This window comes from Myxocyprinus asiaticus, chromosome 6 (genome assembly GCF_019703515.2).
Source record: "Myxocyprinus asiaticus isolate MX2 ecotype Aquarium Trade chromosome 6, UBuf_Myxa_2, whole genome shotgun sequence".
Taxonomy (NCBI): Eukaryota; Metazoa; Chordata; class Actinopteri; order Cypriniformes; family Catostomidae; genus Myxocyprinus; species Myxocyprinus asiaticus.
Window position 1 is genome coordinate 49481375 of NC_059349.1, and position 24399 is coordinate 49505773.

The 24399-nt window shown below is 40.3% G+C and overlaps 1 protein-coding gene across 1 annotated transcript in view; it reads right to left on the reverse strand.

Annotated features, from left to right (window-relative positions):
• LOC127443139 (collagen alpha-1(XXI) chain-like) overlaps positions 1–24399 on the reverse strand; it is a 72534-nt gene that overhangs the window by 22035 nt on the left and 26100 nt on the right. The window contains exons 16-24 of the mRNA XM_051701676.1: positions 19583–19636; positions 10630–10674; positions 10476–10529; positions 8791–8844; positions 8519–8572; positions 7625–7696; positions 7404–7439; positions 6664–6708; positions 4751–4783 (exon numbers count right to left, since the gene is read on the reverse strand). Of these exons, the coding sequence (XP_051557636.1) occupies positions 4751–4783; positions 6664–6708; positions 7404–7439; positions 7625–7696; positions 8519–8572; positions 8791–8844; positions 10476–10529; positions 10630–10674; positions 19583–19636 (447 nt within the window). The remainder of the gene's footprint in view (positions 1–4750; positions 4784–6663; positions 6709–7403; positions 7440–7624; positions 7697–8518; positions 8573–8790; positions 8845–10475; positions 10530–10629; positions 10675–19582; positions 19637–24399) is intronic.

The window sequence follows — 24399 nt, forward strand, 5'->3', positions numbered from 1 at the left end:
TTTCTTATGCTTAAGAAGAGAAATAAACTTCCTTCTTTTTATGGGGTGCCCCAACCCATTCACATTCCATGTGGAGAGAGACAATATGCTCATATTAACATTTTACAGTTTGACATATGAGAAAAAATTGATTGTGTGTCAAAAACAAAATTATAAAGACAACATTCCAACATTAGTGCAACAATCAAACCCCAAACTTCCCCCAGAACCAAACAAACAAAAAAAAGAAAAACATGCGTATGAACCCTGCGCACAACAGTGCCAACTGGCGTCCATTCCTCTGAACTCAAACAGTCCATGCACGCCTACGAGAGCCCCCGTGACAACGTTGGCTTCGGATTGCTCAAGTCTGGTGTTTCTATAAAAATTTTGTGAGACAGAGTTACACAACAACAGATAATCTATAAAACAAACTCCAGCCAATATGTGGAATAAACACAAAGAACTTGTAGATTCATCCACATAACTGTCCCAAAGGTGTGTTATTCCACAAAACAAACTCCAGCCGTTAGGCAGAACCAGCACAAAAAACAAAAACAAAAAACAAAAAAAACAAAAGGGGCGCTCAGTTTCCTCGTATAGTCAAACGAGTGTTCAGTGAGCTGGCCCATTTGGCAGCTACATGAGTACAAAAAAATGACCTAATCACTCCAATGTCTTGCAAGACATACTCCACAAAACAAACTCCAGCCAATAGGAGGCATAAGCACAAAGAACATGCAGATTCATCCACTCAACAATCCCAAAGGTGTGTTACTCTACAAAACAATCTCCAGCCACTAGGTGGAACCAGCAAAAAAAGAAACAAAAAAGGCACTCAGTTCCTCAAACAGTTAAGTAAATGTTCAGTGAGTCGGTCCGTTCGGCTACAACGTGAATACCACAAAATAACTTACTCCATTGACTTTATGAAGGACATTGCTTGCTGGGGACATGTACATTTTTTATAGCAATCCTTAGCATCTATTCTCAATTAGCCCGGGACATCAGTGCAAAAGCGACCTTCCGTTGATGTAAGAGTTTCTTGCATTCCTTGAATCGATCACGTTTCTCTCTTGTCGAATTCGCAAAGTCTGGGAACAAGAAAATGCTGTGGTTCCTCGCCTTGCACAACATGAGATCTTTATCGGATGATCTCAGAAATTTGGCCAGAATTCATCGTGGCCTGTCTCCCTCTCAGCGGATCGCCGAGCCTGAACCCTGTGAGCTTGCTCGATTTCCAGCTAATGGCCTGTTACGTCAAGCAGCTTCGGAAAAAGCCCATCCAGGAATTTCACCATATCCTGACCCCTTCAGTAATTCTGACGATTCGGATGTTATTCCGCCGGTTATGGTTCTCCATGTCCTCCATGTTCTCTCAGACGCGCTCCAAATCCACCTTGGTAGCTAGTGGATTAGCAGCTAGTTCCCTCTCCGATGACTCCAGATAATCTATCCGTTTTTCGACATCCCCCACTCTCATGACCACCACAGTGAATTTCGTCTGTATGGCATTGATCGATTGACATATTACAGCAAGATCTTCCAAGTCAGCAACAACCTTTGTCAGCATTGCCAACATGTTCAACATTTCTCGCTGAATTTCCCTCACTTCCCAGACCAAATCGAGTCCCGGGCCTGCGGCCTTCTCACGGGTATCAGCTTGAGCATGTAAGTGTCTTTTAATGTGAGCCCAAGGTTTTTGAATTCTTTGACATATTGTCCTCCTAGAACAGTTATGGAACAGAGTGTATCGAATCTCACCAGTTTATATCATTAAAAGTGTTAAAACTAGCAAAGTGTACAGAGCTCGCCATTCACACATCCGAACCTCGCATGGCGTCCACAAGAGGTCCTTGTTGAGGATTATTGCTTGAAATAATATCACGTCGGAAATTAAGAGATGGGTAAATGGGAAAGGGCTTGATAATAATATCACGTCGGAAATTAAGAGGCGAGTAAATGGGAAAGGGTGGCGGAGGCTGTCTCCGCTATGCCCAACTCTGATAGGGATATGGATGCGGGGGAAAAAGAAAGTCTCAGTTTACTAATTTTATAATTATTGTTTCTTTGAATTAAAAAAATTGCGGAGAGAGTGTGCTAAATGCAGCACATCCGTTTGATTAAGCATGATTGGTCACCACATTAAGAAGCTTCAAAACAATATTTATTGTTTGAATTTGCTGATAACATTTACATGGTTTGAAAGCTGAAAATAAAAATATCATTAATCACAAAACGTGTTTTGGTATAAAATCATAGTGTGTGATATATTACTCCGTTTCGGCATAGCGTCTCATAGCTTGCGAGTGTTGCTGAATTGCGACATAACGCTCGGCAAATTTATCCACAGGGCTGCCGAAGAGGCTAGCTGGAGACACTGGAGCATCCAACAGAGCGGCTTTTTTCCTTGTCACGCATTTCCATGAGGGTCAGCCAGATGTGATGATCCAGAACTACCAGGTTGCTCACTGACTTGCCAGTGGCCTGTGCAGTGACTTTCGTGGCATGCATCGCTTAGTCCGTTGTGGCGCGGAGCTCTTTGAATGTCTCTGGATCATAGCCTTGCTTGTCCATTTGCTTGAGGAGCTTGGCTTGAAAGACCTGTAGCACCGCCATCGCGTGGATGCAACCAGCTTGGCCTGCTGCTGAGTATGCTGTTCCAGCCAGTGCAGATGTCAGTCGACACGGCTTGGAAGGATGAATGGGGGGTGATTTCAATGCCCTGCTACTTGCCGGGCAGAGGTGTGCCGCTACCACGTCCTCCACAGGGGTTAGTTGGGCATAACCTTTTTCTTCTCCATGATCCACATTAGAGAGGATGGAATCGCTGCACGGGCAAGCTGAATAGTGCGCCAGGATTTTGACAGTTCGTTATGAACTTCAGGGAAGAACGGGGAAGATCTGTGGGATGCAGTTGCTTGACGGCATCCAAACTGCTGGAACCATTCATCAAGGCGAGATTGTGTAGGTTCCTCTGGAGGAGACCACTCAAGATCGAACTCTTCGACTGCCCTTGAAAGGACGCAAAGCATCTCTTTGTCAGTGGCGCATACATGCTCTTTGCCCTTGCTGGGGGAAGGGGCGGTAGCATCATCCACTGACCACTCGCCTGATTCAGCAAGAGACATGACATCGTTATCCTCTTCAGCATCAGAACTGCCAAATGAGATGAGGCCGTGCACTCCTGCAGAAGGCCGGAGCTCATCACGCACAATGTATTGGCATAGACGCATTACACGGAGATTCAGGGGCTTGCAGGGCATGTGCCGGCATGAGGTCCACCTCAAATTTATCCTGCTCGACCTTGCGTCCCCACAGTGCCTCCTTGTGTGATCCCTCGGGTGTCATAGAAGAGGCGGGTGTGAGGGAGTATGAGGCTGAATCGTCCCTTAGAATGAGCAAAGCGTCTTGAGACTCATGCTCTCGTAGTGATGTGTGTCTACATGAGAGCTGATCTGATACACACACACACACACGCGCACACACACACACACACACACATATATATATATATATATATAAAATATACACCGATCAGTCACAACATTAAAACCATCTGCCTAATATTGTGTAGATCCCCCTCGTACAGTCAAAACAGTGCCAACCTCCATCTCAGAATAGCATTCTGAGATGCTATTCTTCTCACCACAATTGTACAGAGCGGTTATCTGAGTTACCGTAGACTTTGTCAGTTCGAACCAGTCTGGCCATTCTCTATTGACCTTTCTCATCTACAAGGTGTTTCCATCCACAGAACTGCCGCTCACTGAATGTTTTTTGTTTTTGGCACCATTCTGGGTAAATTCTAGATACTGTTGTCCGTGAAAATTCCAGGAGATCAGCAGTTACAGAAATATTCAAACCAGCCTGTCTGGCACCAACAATCATGCCACAGTCCAAATCACTGAGATCACATTTTTTGTCGACAAAATATTCTTTCTCGGCCAGCATGCCCCAAAGAAATTTTTCCATCTGGCCCACTTGCTGATGAGGTTGAACAGCCTTGCCCTAATCCATTGGCATGCTGTTTTTGGCATACTATATAGTGGGGAAGTATGCATATTCAGATGCAGCTAATGTCTTCTTTCTTGTAGTTAAATGTTGCTGTTCACCACATTTTCAATTTGGACAGGTAATTACAGTGTTTTTCTAGCTTTATTAGTTGTATTTAGTGTAGATTCATTTGTTCAATTTAATGATGTCACCCTAATCGAGGCCCTCGTTGTTTTTGCCAGATAAATACTGCTCTGATTGTAAAAATAAATTAAATAATCTGACATTACCCTTTTAAATAGCTCACTATAGTTACTTGAAACAAAAAGTACCATAAGTAACTTAAAGTGTAGCTAAGAGCTTTATATGAGTAGCTTGACTGTGGTTAAGCAATATTTTAAAATATGTGTAGCAGAATTGCAAACATCTGTAATTTGTAAAAGTTCTATGCATTCCCCACCACCGATATGTTTGTTTATTAAATATTTTGGCTAATTGCATGATGTTGTTACATACTAATAAGAGTGTAATACTCTCACATTACTCATACATACATTTTACTATCTACTATACTACTACAAAATCAGAGCAGAAAAAGAGTTTCCATTTGGGCCTACTTGTATTTTCAAAGCAGCTTTCCCAACACTTGTTGAGAGAAACTGCATACACCATTTGCCTAAAAACTAAGGGAACTGAAAGAGCCTTGGTCTGATTCACCAGGAAATGGCTGTGAGACACTGACAACCATAGTTGTTTTGAGAGTAGTTATATATACCTCTCCTTTGTTTCCTTTAAACCCTGGTTCACCCTGTTGAAAATAACAGTGATGTTAAAGACATTCGGTCCTGTACAATTGATTTGTATTTTAATATCCAGTCTTTTTATGAGAAATGACATTTACATGCAAAACAGTGAGACAATTTTGCACATAATTTCTATTTGTGGTCCTTTTAATAATTAATATTTGGTGATAACCTCTCTGTGAGACAATGGTAAACATACAGTGCATCCGGAAAGTATTCACAGCGCTTCACTTTTTCCACATTTTGTTATGTTACAGCCTTATTCCAAAATGGATTAAATTCATTATTTGCCTCAAAATTCTACAAACAGTACCCCATAATGACAATGTGAAAGAAGTTTGTTTGAAATCTTTGCAAATTTATTAAAAATAAAAAACGAAAAAAATCACATGTACATAAGTATTCACAGCCTTTGCCATGACACTCAAAATTGAGCTCAGGTGCATCCTGTTTCCACTGATCATCCTAGAGATGTTTCTACAACTTGATTGGAGTTCACCTGTGGTAAATTCAGTTGATTGGACATGATTTGGAAAGGCACACACCTGTCTATAGAAGGTCCCACAGTTAACAATGCATGTCAGAGTACAAACCAAGCCATGAAGTCCAAGGAATTGTCTGTAGACCTCCGAGACATGATTGTATCGATTTTCAGATCTGGGGAAGGGTACAGAAAACTTTCTGCAGCATTGAAGGTCCCAATGAGCACAGTGGCCTCCATCATCTGTAAACGGAAGAAGTTTGGAACCACCAGGACTCTTCCTAGAGCTGGCCGCCTGGCCAAACTGAGCGATCGGGGGAGAAGGGCCTTAGTCAGGGAGGTGACCAAGAACCCGATGGTCACTCTGACAGAGCTCCAGCATTTCTCTGTGGAGAGAGGAGAACCTTCCAGAAGAACAACCATCTCTGCAGCACTCCACCAATCAGGCCTGTATGGTAGAGTGGCCAGACAGAAGGCACTCCTCAGTAAAAGGCACATGACAGCCCCCCTGGAGTTTGCCAAAAGGCACCTGAAGGACTCTCAGACCATAAGAAACAAAGATTGAACTCTTTGGCCTGAATGGCAAGTGTCATGTCTGGAGGAAACCAGGCACCGCTCATCACCTGGCCAATACCATCCCTACAGTGAAGCATGGTGGTGGCAGCATCATGCTGTGGGGATGTTTTTCAGTGGCAGGAACTGGGAGACTAGTCAGGGTCGAGGGAAAGATGAATGCAGCAATGTACAGAGACATCCTTGATGAAAACCTGCTCCAGAGTGCTCTGGACCTCAGACTGGGGCGAAGGTTCATCTTCCAACAGGACAACGACCCTAAGCACACAGCCAAGATAACAAAGGAGTGGCTACGGGACAACTCTGTGAATGTCCTTGAGTGGCCCAGCCAGAGCCCAGACTTGAACCCGATTGAACATCTCTGGAGAGATCTGAAAATGGCTGTGCACCGACGCTCCCCATCCAACCTGATGGAGCTTGAGAGGTCCTGCAAAGAAGAATAGGAGAAACTGCCCAAAAATAGGTGTGCCAAGCTTGTAGCATCATACTCAAAAAGACTTGAGGCTGTCATTGGTGCCAAAGGTGCTTCAACAAAGTATTGAGCAAAGGCTGTGAATACTTATGTACATGTGATTTTTTTCGTTTTTTATTTTTTATAAATTTGCAAAGATTTCAAACCAACTTCTTTCACATTGTCATTATGGGGTATTGTTTGTAGAATTTTGAGGCAAATAATGAATTTAATCCATTTTGGAATAAGGCTGTATCATAACAAAATGTGGAAAAAGTGAAGCGCTGTGAATACTTTCCGGATGCACTGTATGATGGGTAAATAAATATGAACGTATATGATAAAAAAAATACATACAGGTATACATAATGTTTACATACAGGTTTTCCAGAAACTCCAGGTTCTCCCTGGTTGCCTTTCTCACCCTGAAATGAGAGGTGTGTATACATGTGGCCATCAGAAAATCAATATTGCTCTAACAAACATATTTAATTCCAGAATGGTTTGTCACCAGCATATGTTGTGTTTTGGATGCTGGTCCAGCACCAGAACAACGCAAACCAGCATAAACCAGCCTGGAAATTTATGCTGATCTACATTAAACTGCACATTATGTGGCAATCTGTTTATTACTTTCAAATTAACTCAGTCTGCAACACAAAGATATTTATGGTGTGTGTGTGGGGGGGGGGGGGGGGGGGTTGGTGGTTTACAAGGACATTTATTTAGATTACAAACTGGTAATTACAAGGGCATTATGCTATAAATGTGGTTTATGGATACTTCTAGTGTCCCCATAATTCAAATGTTTTTGAAAATGTAAAAATGCAGAACGTTTATTGTGAGGGTTAGGGGATATAATCTATAGTTTGTACAATATAAAAATCATTATGTCTATTATGTCTATAGGATAGCCGCACCAACGTGTGTGTGTGTGTGTGTGTGTGTGTGTGTGTGTGTGTGTGTTTCTCTTCAGTAGATCTGAATTCCTGTTCGAAAAAAAGGGTGTGATATTGCATGACAACACTTAACACCTTTTGACTCTTTCTTCCTCTCAATATGTTCCTTTTATAGTACAGACAGAGAAAAGCAAATGTCACAGATATTGCAGCCATGGTACCTGGCTTCCCTTTGGTCCAGATGATCCTGAGTCACCCTGCAAATTCAGACAAAGGGTTATGGCATTTAACAATGTAAATACAATTGTAGAGAGTGTTAATGATAAATTCAAGACCAAATGTTTATGGACCATCCATACGGGACACCTTTATTAAAACAAACCTCTAAAGCAAGGTAGACCCTATTTCAGGTTAGGTTTGTCAGTGTTGAAGACAGACATACCTTTTGACCTTTAAAACCTGGTAGGCCTCTAATGCCAGGGGGACCTTGAATGCCAGGCTCTCCCTCTGAACCCTGAGGATAAACAGTATGCACGAACAGACCTTTACAAGACTCGGTATTTACATTTTTCACTAGTTTAACATCAAGGTACTTGACAGGCATCAATTAAAGGTTTAGCCAAAAATGAAAATTCTGTCTTCATTTACTCACCTTCATGTCGTCCTTTCTGTCAAAAAACAGTGCTTTTTTCTTTTGCTTTTGACTCAAGATTTTCACAGTAAAATGATTTACATTTCGACTTGCTTCCTACCAAAACCTATTGTATGGCTTCAGAAGACTTGAAATATGACACAAGTCTCATGGACACTTTTGGGTCTCTTTTTTAGCTTTAAAGTGTATCACTATATACTGCCATTGTATTGAAATTAGTAAAAGGGACATCCTTTAAAATTCCTCCTTTTATTTTGCGCAGAAGAAAGACACATGGGTTTGAATGACATGAGGGTGAGTAAATGATGACAAAATAAAGCTTAATAAAGTGGTAGTTTAACTCACCACTGTTTGAATAGTGAAAACACGTTGTTTGAACACATGAAATAAACAGCGTGCAAAATATATTGTTATTCTTTCAATATCAACTGTTGCAAGCTTAAAGACTTTCCTCTACCATATATTTTGTCATAAGCATTTGCCGTGTTAACTGTTGGCTCCCAACCAGTGGAACTTTATGAGAAAATAATGTGTAAAGTGTATCAAAGGTTTCTGAAACGTTTAGCATCTACTATTCAAAGTTATTTCCTGAAGCCGGAAGAGAAGGAGGTATGTCACAATAGAGATGATTTAGATTTTCTCAGACCTTTGTGTGTGGAAATTCCCCTCCCTTGACATACTCACTTTAAGACCAGGTCGTCCAGGAAGCCCAAAATGTCCACGGGCCCCAGAATTCCCCTAAAAAATAAAGTTTAATTCCTTTGCAATAAAACTATGTAAAAAGTAAATAAACTTATAATCATGACATATAGGTAAAGTGACATACAAAATGGTGATGTAAACAATACAGATGCATACACACACACACACACACATGCACTAATAGCTACATACTTTATACACTTTTTAGCAAACTATACAATAACCTGCATATATTTAGCTAATGGATGCTTTACCTTTGGACCAGGAGGACCTTCTATGCCAGGTGGGCCAGCCGGTCCTGGCGGACCCTGAAATGAAAGACATTTAAGCAACTTTACAAAAAAGCAAACATAAAATCCAAATAATATAAAGCCAAAGTTTAATATGCAATATCTATTCCATCAGCAATAATAACCATCACAATTGGATTTTCTTTTTTTTTTTTTTTTTTTTTTGTGGTAAAGGGATGGCAAGAAATTATGGGGAGAAGAGGGGTAAAACTATTTACAACTGCTAATAAATAATTTACACTTCCAACTCCAACTCCACCATTGTCAAGTTTGCTGACGACACCATTCTCTGATAATGACGAGAGGGCCTATCTGCTGGAGATCAAAGGCCTGGAGGACTTGTGCCAGGAGAACAACCTCCTTTTGAATGTCAGCAAGACAAAGGAGCTGATAGTGGACTTCAGCACAATGCAGACAAGGAGCTACCACCCCATTATGATCAACGGGCCACAGTGGAGAGAGAGTGGACAGTTTCCGTTATCTTGGCATACACATCTCACACGATCTGTCATGGACCTGCCACATTAACACCATGGTGAAGAAGGCCCGTCAGCGTCTTTACCACCTCAGGCGCTTAAAGGACTTTAAACTGCCCTCTATGGTGCTAAAATACTTTTACACCTGCACCATTGAGAGCATCCTGACAGGAAACATCACAGCCTGGTTTGGAAACTGCACAAAACAAGATAGACTGGCTCTACAAAGAGTGGTGCGATCAGCTGAGCGCATCACCCACATCAAACTCCCTGACCTGCAGTCCATCAACAGCGAACGATGCTGGATCAAAGCCAGGAAGATCATGAAAGACCTCAGCCATCCTAACAATGGACTCTTCTCTTTGTTGCGGTCAGGGAAACGCTTCCGCTCCCTGATGGTCAAAACAGAGAGAATGAGAAGGAGCTTCTTTCCCCAGGCCATCCGTGTCCTGAACCAAGGACAACACCAGGACTAAATTCACTATTCAACACCACACACTTGAAGCAATATTACACTCTGCATTATCATATTATTATATTATCATTATTATACATCTACAACATCACCTCTATAACATCAGCCTGTTGCAGGTCAACATTACTGCACAACTGCACTTTACCTTGCACAATGTACATATTGCCAGTCAAACTGTTGCTGCTACTACCTCTACATCTGTCATTATGCACTATTTCATATTAATATGCATACTTTGTACATACAGTATATTTCTTCTTTCTCCTATTTTATTGTGTATATATATGTTTATAATTTTATCATAAACTGTGGGGAGAAAAGTCATACGAAGAATTTCACTACATGTCGTACTGTGTATGGTTATGTATGTGACCAATAAAACTTGAAACTTGAACCTAATAAGAATGAAATGGAAAGAATACATTGTTCTTGGACAATATGATTCAAACCCATTCTGTATATGGAATAAAATGGCAGCATTCATTCGGTCTTTCTGTCATTTTAAGATCTGCTCAAGTAGCATGAATAGCTTATGACTGGCCAGAAAACAGAATCTTGTCACTCTGTGTAAAAACTCGAAATGTAAAATCTTTGATGAGCAAACTATAAACAGCTGTTGCTGGTAAATTGCAAATGAGCAACATGCCAAGACAATGCACAAAACGGAAACATAATTCTATAGAAAATATTATATATACCTGCTGTCCCATTGGTCCAGTAAAACCAACTGGTCCTCCCACACCTCGCTCACCCTGTCAAAATGGTTTTGTTATAAGACAACCCAAAAGCTCTGCCATCAAAACAGAAACAGGAATGTTTATTTATTTATTTGTGCTTAACTTAGATTCTTACTTGAGGTCCAGCAGGGCCCATCTCCCCAGGAAACCCTTGTATACCCTAAAAAAAAAAAACACACAAAAAATATAGTAACCATGGGCCATAAATCTGCATTAGCTCTTCTTTCTGTCTGTGCATATATGATAGGGGTGAGTAAAATGAAGCACAAAGCATTTGTCCTAAAACAAAGATTTGAACAAACCCCTAAAGCACTGTAGCGGTGTCACGGCCCTGTCACTCTATCAGTCTGGGTTTTGGTCTGACAGGACCGTGGCATTATCGTCACATGTCTGTCTTGTTTTTCGTTGTCTGTCTTTGTGTGAGCACGTGGTTTCGGTTGTATTCCCTGCCGTGCGCTCTTCGGTCCGTCTTGTTTCATGTCGGGAGCACAGTGTCTGGATCCTGACTTCCTGTCTGGTTCGGTTTCGGTCTGTGTCAGGATCCAGACACTCGTGCTCCATGTCTGTCTGTTATTGACGTGGGTGCATTGCGCTTATGTCATCTTGGCAGCATGCACTCACATCAATAGTTTGTCTGGCTCTCGCAAACGCGGGTGTGCCTCGCGTCACGCTCGCATTGCGTTGAGCGCCTGGGTCACGACCTGTCTTCATGTTGTGCTGAGGTTCGTCACTTCGGTCTAAGGTGTCGGGTGTGTTTGTGGCCGAACTCTGTCTTGTTTTTGTGGCCTGTTGTGTGCATTGCATGACGTTTGCCGTTCTGTCGGTCGGTTGGTCTGTCGGTCAGTTGGTCGGTCGGTACTAAATATAGTTTTTCCCTTTATTTTGTATTTAATAAATTCCCTTTTATTTCTTCAGTTCTGCACCTGGGTCCTGTTTCTGCATTCACTGATAAGTGGTGTATTTTGCACGGGCAAGCACCACTCACACTACTCTCATCTACTTACACAGTGCTGCTTTTCTGTATAATTTTTAAGCCACATTGTTACACGTCCAATCAACTGGCAAGCACGGCTTCTTTCATTGTTGTAGTAATTACACATGAGTGTAAGATGATGAATAAACTGCCACACCTACAAACATCCACAGCTGATACATCCCCCTTTATCTCCACCCAAAGATTTCAGGAATCTTGGAATGTTGAAAATTTTTCTTTCAAATGAACCAGTTACATTTGGCATAAACAGGAATAACTCCTTAACCTGTGAAACGAATGAGTACTAAACTGTTCAAATGTTCGTCTGCAAACTCAGGGTTATTAGTTTTACATTTTAAGTTTGTATTTTTATTTTCAGCTTATTCTTTCAATTTAGTGTTGTTTTCGCAAGTTTTGTTCTCTAGATTTGTTCTCTAGTTTCAGTTCAGTTTTAGCTTTTCAGTAGGCCTATGTTAAGTTTTAGTTTTAAAGTTTTAGGCCTGCCAAAGTCGAACACCATTAAAATGTTTAATGAAGGCAGGTTGTAAAAGAAACAATAGATATATAATGTGCATCAAAAACTAAAATAAATATGTAGTCATTTTAATCTTATTTAATTAGTTTTGGAGTCCAGACAATGTATTTAAAAATAGTTGGTTTTTTCCTGAAGGATGCCTACTTTCATGTGCACGTTATTCCACATCACAGGCTGTTCCTCAGGTTTAACTTCAAGGGCACAGCATACCAATTTAGGGTCCTATCCTTCGGGCTGTCCCTGTCTCCTCACATATATTTACGAAGTGTGTAGACGCAGCACTTGCTCCACTGAGTCTGAGAGGTGTGCGTATACTGAACTACCTCGACGATTGGTTGCTTATGACTCATTCATGGGACTTAGTGTGCAAGCACAGAGATCAGTTGCTAGTACACTTGAAGCAGCTGGTAGCCAGTCAGCAGGTTTCATTCATAGGAATGAAACTCGATTCAGTGTCCATGAAAGCTTGTCTCACGGACGAGTGGGCTCAGTCCATTCTTCGGATCTTGACAGGGTTCAAGTTAGGAGAGACCCGCCCATTGCGACAATTCCAGCGAACATTGGGCCTGCTGGCAGCAGCAGCCTCAGTTACAACACTGGGCTTGCTACACATGAGACCTCTCCAGTGCTGGCTCAAAATGAAGGGTACCTCGTCATGCTTGGCAGGGAGGCAGCTTTCCTATTCTAGTGACGCATTGTAGCTTAGCTAAGCTCACTGTTTGGAAAAAAACCCCCAGTTTTTTCAAGTGTGTGTAGCCTTGGGCCAAGTAGGTTACAAGTCGCAAGATTGCCACTATGGATGCATTCAGCACAGGCTGAGGAGCCCTGTGCAACGGATGCCTGGCGTTCGGCACATGGGCAGGTGTGCAGACAGAGTGGCATTTAAATCGCCTTTTAAATAGGTCTTTCTGGCCTTGAGGGCCTTGAGGGCCTTTCGAGCGGAACTGCAGGAATGTCATGTTCTAATTCGAACAGACAACATGACAGTAGTGGCATGCTTAAATCATCATCGGTCACACCCAGTGCTAATTTTGGCACGCCGGATTCTCCTCTGGAGTGAGTTATGTCTCCTATCTATCTGTGCAGTCACAGGGAAATGCAATCCTTGTGGTCGCGATTAGTGATTCTCACTCTCCATGGGGCGCTTGGAAAGTTGTGCGTGGATCACGGAGAGTAGCATGAGCCTCCAAATGCAGAGTCTCCGTGGTGTCGTGCACAACGAGCCACGTGATAAGATACGTGGATTGACGGTCTCAGAAGCGGAGGCAACTGAGACTTGTCCTCCGCCACCTGGATTGAGGTCAGTAACCACGCCACCACGAGGACCTACTAAGTAGTGGGAATTGGGCATTCCAAAATGGGAGAAAAGGGGATAAAAAAAAAAGAAGAAAAAAAAAGAAATTTGTCATTAAAATACTTCCATGGTTTTCATTTATTTTTTGTTTTAGTTTTCATAAACAATGATAGAGCACAACATTCTGGTTCCGAAAGTAAAACTCCCATTTATTTTTTTCCATAGGGGAATACATTTGTAACAACAACTTATAAACTTTTACAAACCAACCATGAGCTCTGTAATTGTTAATCGATGGTATATTGTTCTGTTGAAGCCATCAGTCTGCGTTATCTTCATTTAAAAATAAAAAATGTTGAAAAGCAGAATTTCTGGTGAAGAACTGCACTGCATGATCCCGAAGGGAACCACGATCCACCAATCACAGAATCGCGGCAAACAAAGTGCTCTGCAGAAACCGCCCATTTCAATGACGCACTGCGAATGACACAATCTAGTCACTCTCAAACTACTTATATTTGCATATATTTGAACATTTTGCAAATAAACTTTAAGTATATTTTTTCTATTCTTATAACAACTTTAAATCAAGAGTTATGCATTTTTTCATCCTTTTAAATTTGATTGCGTCATTCACAGTGTACAACGTAGTGCAATGTAGTTCATTCCCTCATTAAAGACATTAAGTACCTTGTATCTTATATATATATATATATATATATATATGGGAGCTTCGGTTAATGTTCACATCAACCATCAGAATGGGGAAAAAAAATTATTCTCAGTGATTTGGGCTGTGGCATGATTGTTGCTGCCAGAAGGGCTGGTTTAAATATTTCTGTAACTGCTGATCTCCTGAGATTTTCAAGCACAACAGTATCTAGAATGTATTCCAAATGGTGCCAAAAACTAAAAACATCCAGTGAGCGGCAGTTCTGTGGATGGAAATGCCTTGTTGATGGGAGAGGTCAACAGAGAATGGCCAGACTGGTTCGAACTAACAAAGTCTAAGGTAACTCTGTCGGGGTTTTGGATTGATCTGTCTCTCTTCCTTGTCTCCTGCGTTTGTGTTTGTGTCTGTTTGACAGCTCGCCACGCGGCTTGTTTACCTTCTGTTTGAGAGTTGTCACATGGCGGCGCGCATGTGTTGCCATTCGGGTAATCAGCGCGTCGGCTCGTTTGTCTGATTATTGTCAGCTGTTTGTTCATGTATTTATTTGCTTCGTTTCCCTCATCTCTTCACTGGATTTTCTTTCTTTGCTCGCTACTCTAGTCAGCCTTTGCTCTCATGCGTTTTGCTTCTAGCATTTGTGTTTAATCACCATTACGGATCCAGTTGGACTATTTCTCTACGGTTTAATTCTGTGTAGTTGTATTTCCCTGTTGCTGGCGATGAACACTGTCAACACTGTGGATTTACCTCTCATTTGGAAACGTAAACATTTACCCTTCTGTGTGTTCGTGTGCGTGTCCGTCCGCGCATGTGTCCGCGTGTGTGTGTCCGCGTGCGCCCTCTGTTCTCAGACCTCGGGAGGTGGCCAGCTTGCTTCAGAACATTCCTCTCCACGTCTCACGCTTATTCCTAGCGTGCCTAAAGACTCTGCTTGTTCTCCCTGGTTGGACCAGATCAACTTCCAGAAGACCACCATCGAAGCCTTCATCTTATTTATGTTTTATGTCTTGTTTTCCCCTTCTCTTTATCTACAATAAATTACGGTTATTGAATAGGCTATTGGATTCAGCCTCCCTTCTTCCAGACCTTGTCAAACTCAGAAAACCGCTCTGTACAATTGTGGTGAGAAGATTAGTATCTCAGAATGCTATTCTGAGATGCGGGTTAGCGCTGTTTTGGTGGCACGTGGGGGACCTACACAGTATTAGGCAGGTTGTTTTAATGTTGTGGCTAATCGGTGTATACATACTATATCAAAGTAAGCCAAGGGTGTCTAAATATTTATATAGAGACCTAACCGCATTACATCATGTCATTAGCTGGAATAGAAATGAAAGGGTATCTAAATATTTACATAGAAACCTAACCACATCACTTCACGTCATTAGCTGAAATAGAAATGAAAACTGACTTAAGATTGTTTACACCTCCAACTAAAGTCATTTCAGTTTAACTTTGGATTAAAACCATCTACCTAGACTGATCCAATGTAAAACTCGCCTGCATGATCCTATGGTGTTGTGGGTTGTTCCCAGGGCGTGTTCTGAGTGGTTTTTAGTGTGTTGCAGTGAGGTTGCAAGGGCGTTGATTGGGTGTTCTGGATGGTTGCTTATTGGCCCAAATCGAAAGAGCCCATTCCCTAAGTCTCTATGATATTCTGGTGTCTAGATATGGCTCAGATCACTCCTTCAGTATAAATCTTAGGGATTTTTATGCCCATTCACTAGCATCCTTAACAAGCTGCATGATTTGAGATATCATTGATTTCTGTAGCACAAATGCTGTGGGACTAATTACATGCAGAAGTTTAATACTTGGGGCTAGGGGTTTGTTCAGTCGCTCACCCTAAGTATGAGCAATAGTAGTAGTGAAATTTGCTTCTACAACAAAAAAAAATTACACCAATTAAAATTTCTGAAGAAATTACATCCTTGCAACCACAACCATGAAACTTAGCACATCAGCAGCAGTTTATAACATCCTCTTCCTTGCCATCTCATAAGTAAGTTACACGTTCAGAAGATAATCTAAAGACAAAAACATGAATTTTTTAACAATCTGTTGTTGTTTGTCCCTCCAACTATTCCTTTGCAATTTAGTGAGATACAGTATACTGTACATCCAAAGAGCAGGCATACAAACTTTATTGCAAATCGGTTCAACAGGTCATGCAAAGGACACTCTTGTCTACACCTTAAAAACAACAAACAAAAAAAGTGGACTTCATTGGTCCAAGAGGTAAATCAGTACTTCATGAGACACACTTAAGGGGCCATTCACACCGAACACGTCCTTGCGCTAAAAAGCTATATGCAGCACCATTAAATGAAGAGAACATATGTATAACAAGGTCCTTTTTTTAAAGTTTAAGTTCTTTTGACATGGCTAAAAAATGCTGCACTCCTGCGCGAGATGTTTAAAAACAGTAAAATGAGGCCCCAAGGCGTCAAAAGATGTCAAAGACACTGGTCTAGTGAATTTTTACATAGGAAAACATTGAAAAACAGCAGATGGATGCATAAAAGTGTCATTTTGAACGGCCCTTTAATGAGTGTAAAAGTCCATAGCTAAAAGAGGTCAGCTGGACTTTATTACAATAATCAATTACAATAATTAATCCTTTAATTGAGACTAATGCATTTAATCATGGAATGCAAAGGTTATGTTTTTCAAAAAGTGAGAATATTACGAATAACAATTATAACCCCTATTAAAATTTTTGCTACTAGGAAGACTAATAAAAGAGGTCAACATTAGGTGTTTTGAAATAAGAATGACAAAGGCCCCATCTGTTGTGTTTCCAAAGGATTTCCTTCCTCATAGACAGCTGCACTCCACATGTGCAATGGTGATTTATCATCATTATTATTTTAAAGACAATATAAACTGAATATAGACATTATGTCATCTGCCACTCTACAGCTCAGCATTCTGGCTGTTAGTAAACACTGTGGCTTCATCATTTCCATTTCTAGAGTCAGTAGCACACCAAATCTGTGGGGCCCCTCGTAAACCATGAAACAGGGCTCTTTCCACAAGTGAAATTTGGAGTGAGTTTATGTTTATAGAGGCATGATGGTACAGAGACTGCTGGATCATATTTAGATAACTTTGAATAAACTTTAAATGACTGAACATCTGAATTGTTAATACAATGTTAACTGGATTTCTGCCATTTAGAAAGTTTTAATCTGGTGGGCTACAGAAGGTCTACAGTGAGCTAGCCTAAAAGTTGAAGGTTTAAAGGTGATGTGCATTATTTTTTTGCTGTTAAAATACTTTCTTCTAAGTGTATAATGTGCAGAGATCAGTATAAATAAACTATTTGTCAGGTGATTTCCCAAAGAGCATAAACACTGTGGCTCTGTGGTGCTTTCAAATAATCGTTCCTTTCGTTTGAGCGGCCCGACATCAAAACATTCCCTCAACCAATGAGGTGAATTTGGGGTGGGACTTCTTGTTTGGTCAAACATTGGTAGACTGGGGGAGTGCTATTTGGAAACCTATTTTTGCCATTTTTATTTTTTTTTATGCCGTTAATGGCGAACAAATTACAAACTTCACATTTAAGCTATGGACCAATTAGTAAACAAGTGATGCAAATATAATGGAAGAGACTATTCAGAGAAATTCACCATACTAAAATCTGTGCATCACATCAAAGAAAAAGACTACTCCTAAATACTCCTAGACAAGCAAATGTAAAACCAAGATTTCATTAGCTCACAACGGTGTTAGGGGGTGTTCACACCAAAAATGTTTTTGCATCTGTCACCATGGTTTTTTAATTGTATTAAATTCAATTGCACTAGACCAGGGGTTTTCAAAATTTTTGTTGCCAAGGACCCCCAAATATGATGATCTTCTTGTGAGGAACCCCCATCCTTAAATATAAAGGGAGCTACGCATTTGCATGTCTAAATACCCATTTAGAATGTGTGAGAAAAATAGTAAAAATTTTATAAAGACAACATGTTTAATTAAATAATTTGTACAGTTAAATTAAATTACATTAAATTGGAGTGGTGGAGGCATAGTGGGCTAAAGCACATAACTGGTAATCAGAAGGTTGCTGGTTCAATTCCCACAGCCATCACCATTGTGTCCTTGAACAAGGCACTTAACTCCAGGTTGCTCCAGGGGGATTGTCCCTGTAATAAGTGCACTGTAAGTCACTTTGGATAAAAGCGTCTACCAAATGCGTAAATGTATTTAAATTATTTAAATAATTGACTTTTATACTGCACTACGCCTAAAGAAATTATTAAAATATTATATGGAAAATAATGTGTATAAAATTAAGTATTTTTTATAGTTATGTATTTTCAGCCCACTATTAAAGTAATGTTAGATGTATAAATTAGGGCTGTCGATTTAACGAGTTCAGTGTTATTAATTATATAAAAAATAACGTGTTAAAAATTTTTACGCAATTAATAATGTTCCTGAACCGTAACAATCTGAGCAATTTAAGCTTGGAGTACCACCTGTTTTCTCCAGGGGGCAGTAAGCAAAACTAGCTTAATAGGCAATGTGCAGCTTATTAGTGATGGGAAGATCGGATCATTTTACTGACTTGGATCTTTGAATCTCGTTCAGCAAAATGAACAAATCTTTATTCAAATCATGGCATTCATTTGCGCAGAATTAAATTAAAATGTACAATTTTCAATAGCCAAATTCCCCCCCAACACGTCTACTTATACAAATTTGATTACAGTCCCAAAAAGGAAAAATTATAATGCAGCCAAGGACAAATTATGAGAAACAGAAAGATTAGTTCACCTCTGGAATCTTCTGGTCTGAGTCGTTCGTTCTTTTGTAGCGTATACGGCTGTCACATGACAAAAGAACGAACGACTTGGACAAGAAGAATCGAGAGGTGAACTAATCATTTATGTTTCCTGTGTGAGCAATACATAGCATATACATCTGTCACGTGACAAAAGAACAAACGACTCATACCAAAAGACTCGAGAGGTGAACTAATCATTTCTGTTTCCTGTGTGAGCAATGCATAGCATATACGGCTGTTACGTGATAAAAGAACGAATGACTCAGACCAAAAGAGTTGAAAGGTGAACTAATAATTTCTGTTTCCTGTACAGCGCCTATGTGATTTTCACATAACAAACGAACGGAGGTTGCGCAATGCGCATGCGCGGGCAATACAAAATGAACAAATCACTCTCTGAGACTACTCATTCTTCTGAGTCACATAAAAGATTAGTTCAAAATGAACGAATCGTTCATGAAAGACCCATCACTACAGCTTATACAGACAGAACAAACCACACTTACCGAAAGCAGACAACACAAGATGAGAACACGTTCTTGTGTACAAACACAGCTTGATGGAGTGCAAATCCGAAGAAAGGGATCTCAAGACATGCACTAGACGGACGTCTTTGACCATTGAGCCATATTTTAAAAAGCACAAGGACACATTCGGTGTGAACAGCCCATTAGGATCTTGACTAAATGACTAAATGTTAAAAGCATTTTTCAAGTCTTTCATGTGGCTTCAAAATACATTGTGGAAGCATACAAAGAAGGGACAAATATGATGATAATGATGATTGTATTAACTCACAGGAATTCCAGGTTCTCCATCCGATCCTGCCGCACCATCATCTCCTTTCTCTCCCTAAATGCAAAGAAAGAGGTAAAGTGCTGTTAAAAGTGTTTGTATCTAAGAGTGTAAACAACATTAAAAAGCTGTTTCACTATCTGAAATAAGAAGCAGAAAAAGATTGTTATGTAGCCTCAGACTGCAGTAGTTGTATATATGGCTGATTACGGCTAGAGATGTGGGTGACTACAAAAAAGGCACTTGCTAATTCTATTCCATTCTAACAGACTATTAATTTGAGTTTTACCCACAATTACATTATGGGAATTGTACAATGACTTTCAGGGAGGGTCAACTTTTTTGAAGGGATTTCTGTTGATAATTTCAATGGCGCAATCTGTTGATTTGTGCTTTGGCTTCCCAAGTACAGTTATCAAAATGTCAACCTGAAGACTTGAAACCTGACAACCTGAAAAAAACCACAAACGATTTTGAGATATATTTTTGATATGTAAATGTATGATAAAGTAATACAAAATGACAGCACTAATAGTATGTATTGTCAATGTACCATAGATACTGATCCTATGAGAAAGTGCAGTAGTAGCGACTCGGTCTGTTATCTGTTATAACTGTTATCTTACCCTAACTGAAACAATATATAGTAAGTTGAAAAAATGTAAGTACATTTTTGTGACGAGGAGGAGGGTGTGGCCTGGCCGAGAGGAAGCACGCTCGGCACTGAGTTGCCCAATCAGTGGGAGAGAGATAAAAGAAGGAGCCAGGGATGCCAGAGAGAGAGAGAGAGAGAGAGAGATGCACGAAGCTGTGTGTGTGTGTGTGTGTGTGTGTGTGTGTGTGTGTGTGTGTGCACGCGCATCATTGTTTATGTTGAAAGTCTTCGTCAGTGTTTTATTAAAAAGTCCTGCTTCCTGCTTCCTCCTTTCCCTACCGAACAAGAGGCTTTTCTGCCACACTGGTGCCAAAACCCAGGACTGGAGGAAGACGCGCCGTCAGAGAGCCCTCGCCGCTGATGGAGGATCGCAACACCGAGGAGAGGAGGGGTTCGATGGTACTGGAGCAGTCTGCCAGGAGACGGAGGAGATGCTGCCATCCGCCAAGAGGCGGAGAAGCTGTTACTGTCCACCAAGGGACGGAGGAGTCGCTGCTGTCCGTCAGAAGGCAGAGGAACTGCTGCCATCTGCCAGGGGACGGAGGAGCTGCTGTCAGCCGCGGAATCCAGTGCCATTGCCCGCCGTTGCGGAGGATCGCTGGACAGCTGGCTGAGGACCGAATGGCGCCGTGGTCAGGAACCAGAGTTTTTTTTCTTTTCTTTTCTCTCTCTCTCCCTCTCTCTCTGTTTTTTCCGCTCTCTTTCTCTCTCCCCTCCCCTCATCCTACCCAGGTACCCAGAAGATGGGGAAGACCAGCTGGCAACAGAATGGCCGAAGGGGCAACTCCTCCCCTCCAGGAGGGGGGGTAAGTCAGACCGGAGGTTTCCCCGGCCTTGTGATTGTGAAGTCTTGTGATTGTTAATCCGATTCCTGCTTTCCCTTCTGAACAAGAGGCTTGTCTGCCACAGTTTTTATTTTTATTTTCTTAAGACAGCTCCAACTTTTAATTTTGTCTTCATACAGTATGAGGAGCATTCAAGTTTAAATTTTTAGCCTAATTCCACTATTAAAATATATATATATTTTAGCAATCAAAACATTAACTATTTAATATAAAGAAATACAATTTTGTAATTTTTCATAAAAAAATTTAGACCGCTCCAATGTTAAATTTTGTCCACATTTGGGGGGCATTGAAGCCTTAATTTGCACTCTTATTCCACCATTACAAAACAATTTTAGCAATGATTTCAATTCACTAACTCATGAGAATATTCCAAACCAATTTTTTCTGCTGCAAAGTTTGTTAACATCACACATGTTTCTAAAAATTTAGAAAAAGTGGAAAGCTGTGTGTAAAAAATTACCACAATTCCTTCAATAATTATGGGAAATTATTCCAATTGCAGATATAATTAGAACTAGAACTTCTGCAGTTTCCCAGTAGGTTACCTTTTTGACATACTTATTAAAAAAGAGAAATCAAACGTTGAGAATTTAAATATGCACACATCCTAATTGCAAAGTAAGCATGAAATCTGAGACAGTCTGTCATTATAATCTAAACATGTTACACCAAAGTGTACTTAGAGCTGCACAGAAAGTTATCTAAAGATTTTTCTGTCACTTTCTGAAGTACTAAATTACAAGCCATACATATGTGGGAACCCTAGTGAGAGCTGTCCTCCTTTACAGAGATGGTGGGCTGTGGATTCCATCATGTGTGTTCAAAAATAGTATGTTTTTCTGGTTACATATGCATGTAATGTGTGTATGGTAAAACACACCTGACAGATGCAATGTCCCACATTCTGCATGAGGTATGGTGTATCCCCTCCAAATAACATGACCATACTACTCATACTACTTTTGCACTTAAGCAGTATTTGCACTGTGCACAGCATGTGAATTTAATGTATGCATGCAGTACCCGGATAACCCACAGTATTATGCAGTATAAAACCAGAGCACACTGTGTGGAATAACACAAAAATGACAAATTCAATTTTTTACGTATTATTTGAGTGACATTTTAACTAAAAAAAAGCTACATTTTATTCCAGAGATGATAACTTGATGCCACTCATTTAATTAAACTTGCAATGTAATGAGGTCATGTGAAAGCAGTATAGCATACTACAGTTTGAAATGTTTATCAATGCATATTGCAAACTGTTTCATTTGTAGGGTTGGGTATTGATACAGATTTACCGATTCGTTTCCGATTCACAAGCTGTCGATTAAATTCCGAATTCGATTCGATATCAATTCATATGGTTATATTTCAATTATAATATCTCTTTTGCTTACATATGAAAGAAATTCTCTACCAGCTAAAGCCAGACTGCCAGCGACATTACACGAGACGGCGACACGAGTTGCCGTGGCCGTTGGTGAAAGATCGCCTTGGAGAGTGACAAGTTGAGAAAATTTCTACTTTATGCAAATGAAGAGCGACATTCGTGAGCAACTACCAATGAGAGTGAAGACAGAGGAGCTCACGTCATCTGTCTCCTGGCAAACTGGAGACGAGTGCAAGCAAGATGGAGAAGTTTCAGCGTAGTGAGGGATTTTTACTGTTCTATATCTTTTGTCTGTAACCACATGCATGGATATAATTAAACACTGTGTGGAAAAGCATGTCAGAAACGGTCTGCATTCCCAGAAAGTTTGAATCATTAATTCATGATAGTTTGATCGTCTTGTTAATGATTTAAAGCAGCACTAGGTAACTTTGTGCTCTCAAACATCATCTGTGGTTGAAACTTAAATTTGCAAGCAATTTGCGGAAGAATGCATTATGTCAATCGTGTTCTGGCACTGCTCTTCTGGCGGATGAATGTCCCAATTTGAGCTTAAATGGACATCACCTGTGTGTGATCATGACTGGAGCCGGAGTCATAATGTGCTATTTTCATATTAGTAATGATGTTATATGATTAAACATTTGAAACGGAAATATTACTTGCTTTGATGAAGATAAACAACACTCTTATTTACATGTTTGAATGAATTTTACAACAAAATCACTTTTCTGACACTACACTCAAAGTACTTTTAAATAGAGAACAGGGGACTCATCTCAGCCACCACCAGTATATCTTAATATGATTATTCAAGTGTTTTATCTACTATTAATGTTTTAATTGTACTACAATCTTCAATTTAAGAGGTTAAACTTGTGATATGGCTGATACGAGTTCAATAGAAGATTTCTTTTTATACTTAATTGTCCATGGGTGCCTGCAGGATTTCATCTGAGGGTACGCACATAAATCTGCCCAAAACAACCTTATATCTATGGGGGTCCGGGGGCATGCTCCTCTGGGAGAATTTTCTACAAATGCGTTATCCAAAAAAAGCAAAACGCACCACAGTATTATAGAGCAGAACGCAGGTGTCTCAAGACGTGTTTTTATCAGTTGAAGTTCTTTTTTAACTTGACACGTCGTCTAAAAATGCAGCGCTCTGGTGAGAGATGCTAAAACACAGTGAAACGTGACGCAGTGGTCCAATTACATGGAAAACTATTGAAAAACAGTGCGAGCGGACGCAAAAAACGGTTCGTTTTGAACAGCCCCTTGTTCACGTGACACAGCACTAGCTGAAGTTTCTCAAAGTTACTTCTCAAAAAGACAGCCTTTTGTACAAACAGTGAGTACGGCTGTACAGCTGCAGGCACCACTGAAATTGTCCAGCCTCAGTTATTACAATAGCATGTCTATACATTGCACACAATAACACCGTAAACTAAAGGATTCAATAATGGTGGGGATAAAATATACCTCATTAAATGTAAATATAATATGCTTAAATATGCAATATAACAATTACAAGAAGTCAATTTCAGAAGTCATACATATTAAACATGTCACAGTAACTTAACCGGACAACGTAGATGTAACGTGGCTGGCAGCAGTGACAGGCAGACGAAGACGAAGTACGATGATCCCAAGTGCAGTTTATTAACAAAAGTGATATCTAAGAATCCTAACTTTAAACGTGAACAAAACATAAACATGAAATTGACTTAACTAAACTTGACTTGACATGACTAGGCTTGACTATGAAACAAAACGTTGACTTGACTTGACTTGACTATAGAACTGTTGTTTGATTCATAAAAGCATGACAAGCAATATAAGCTTCAACAACCCTACCAGAAAACATATCCAAGCATTATAGGAGGTAAACAACTTCACCAAACGTATAATAGATAAACAT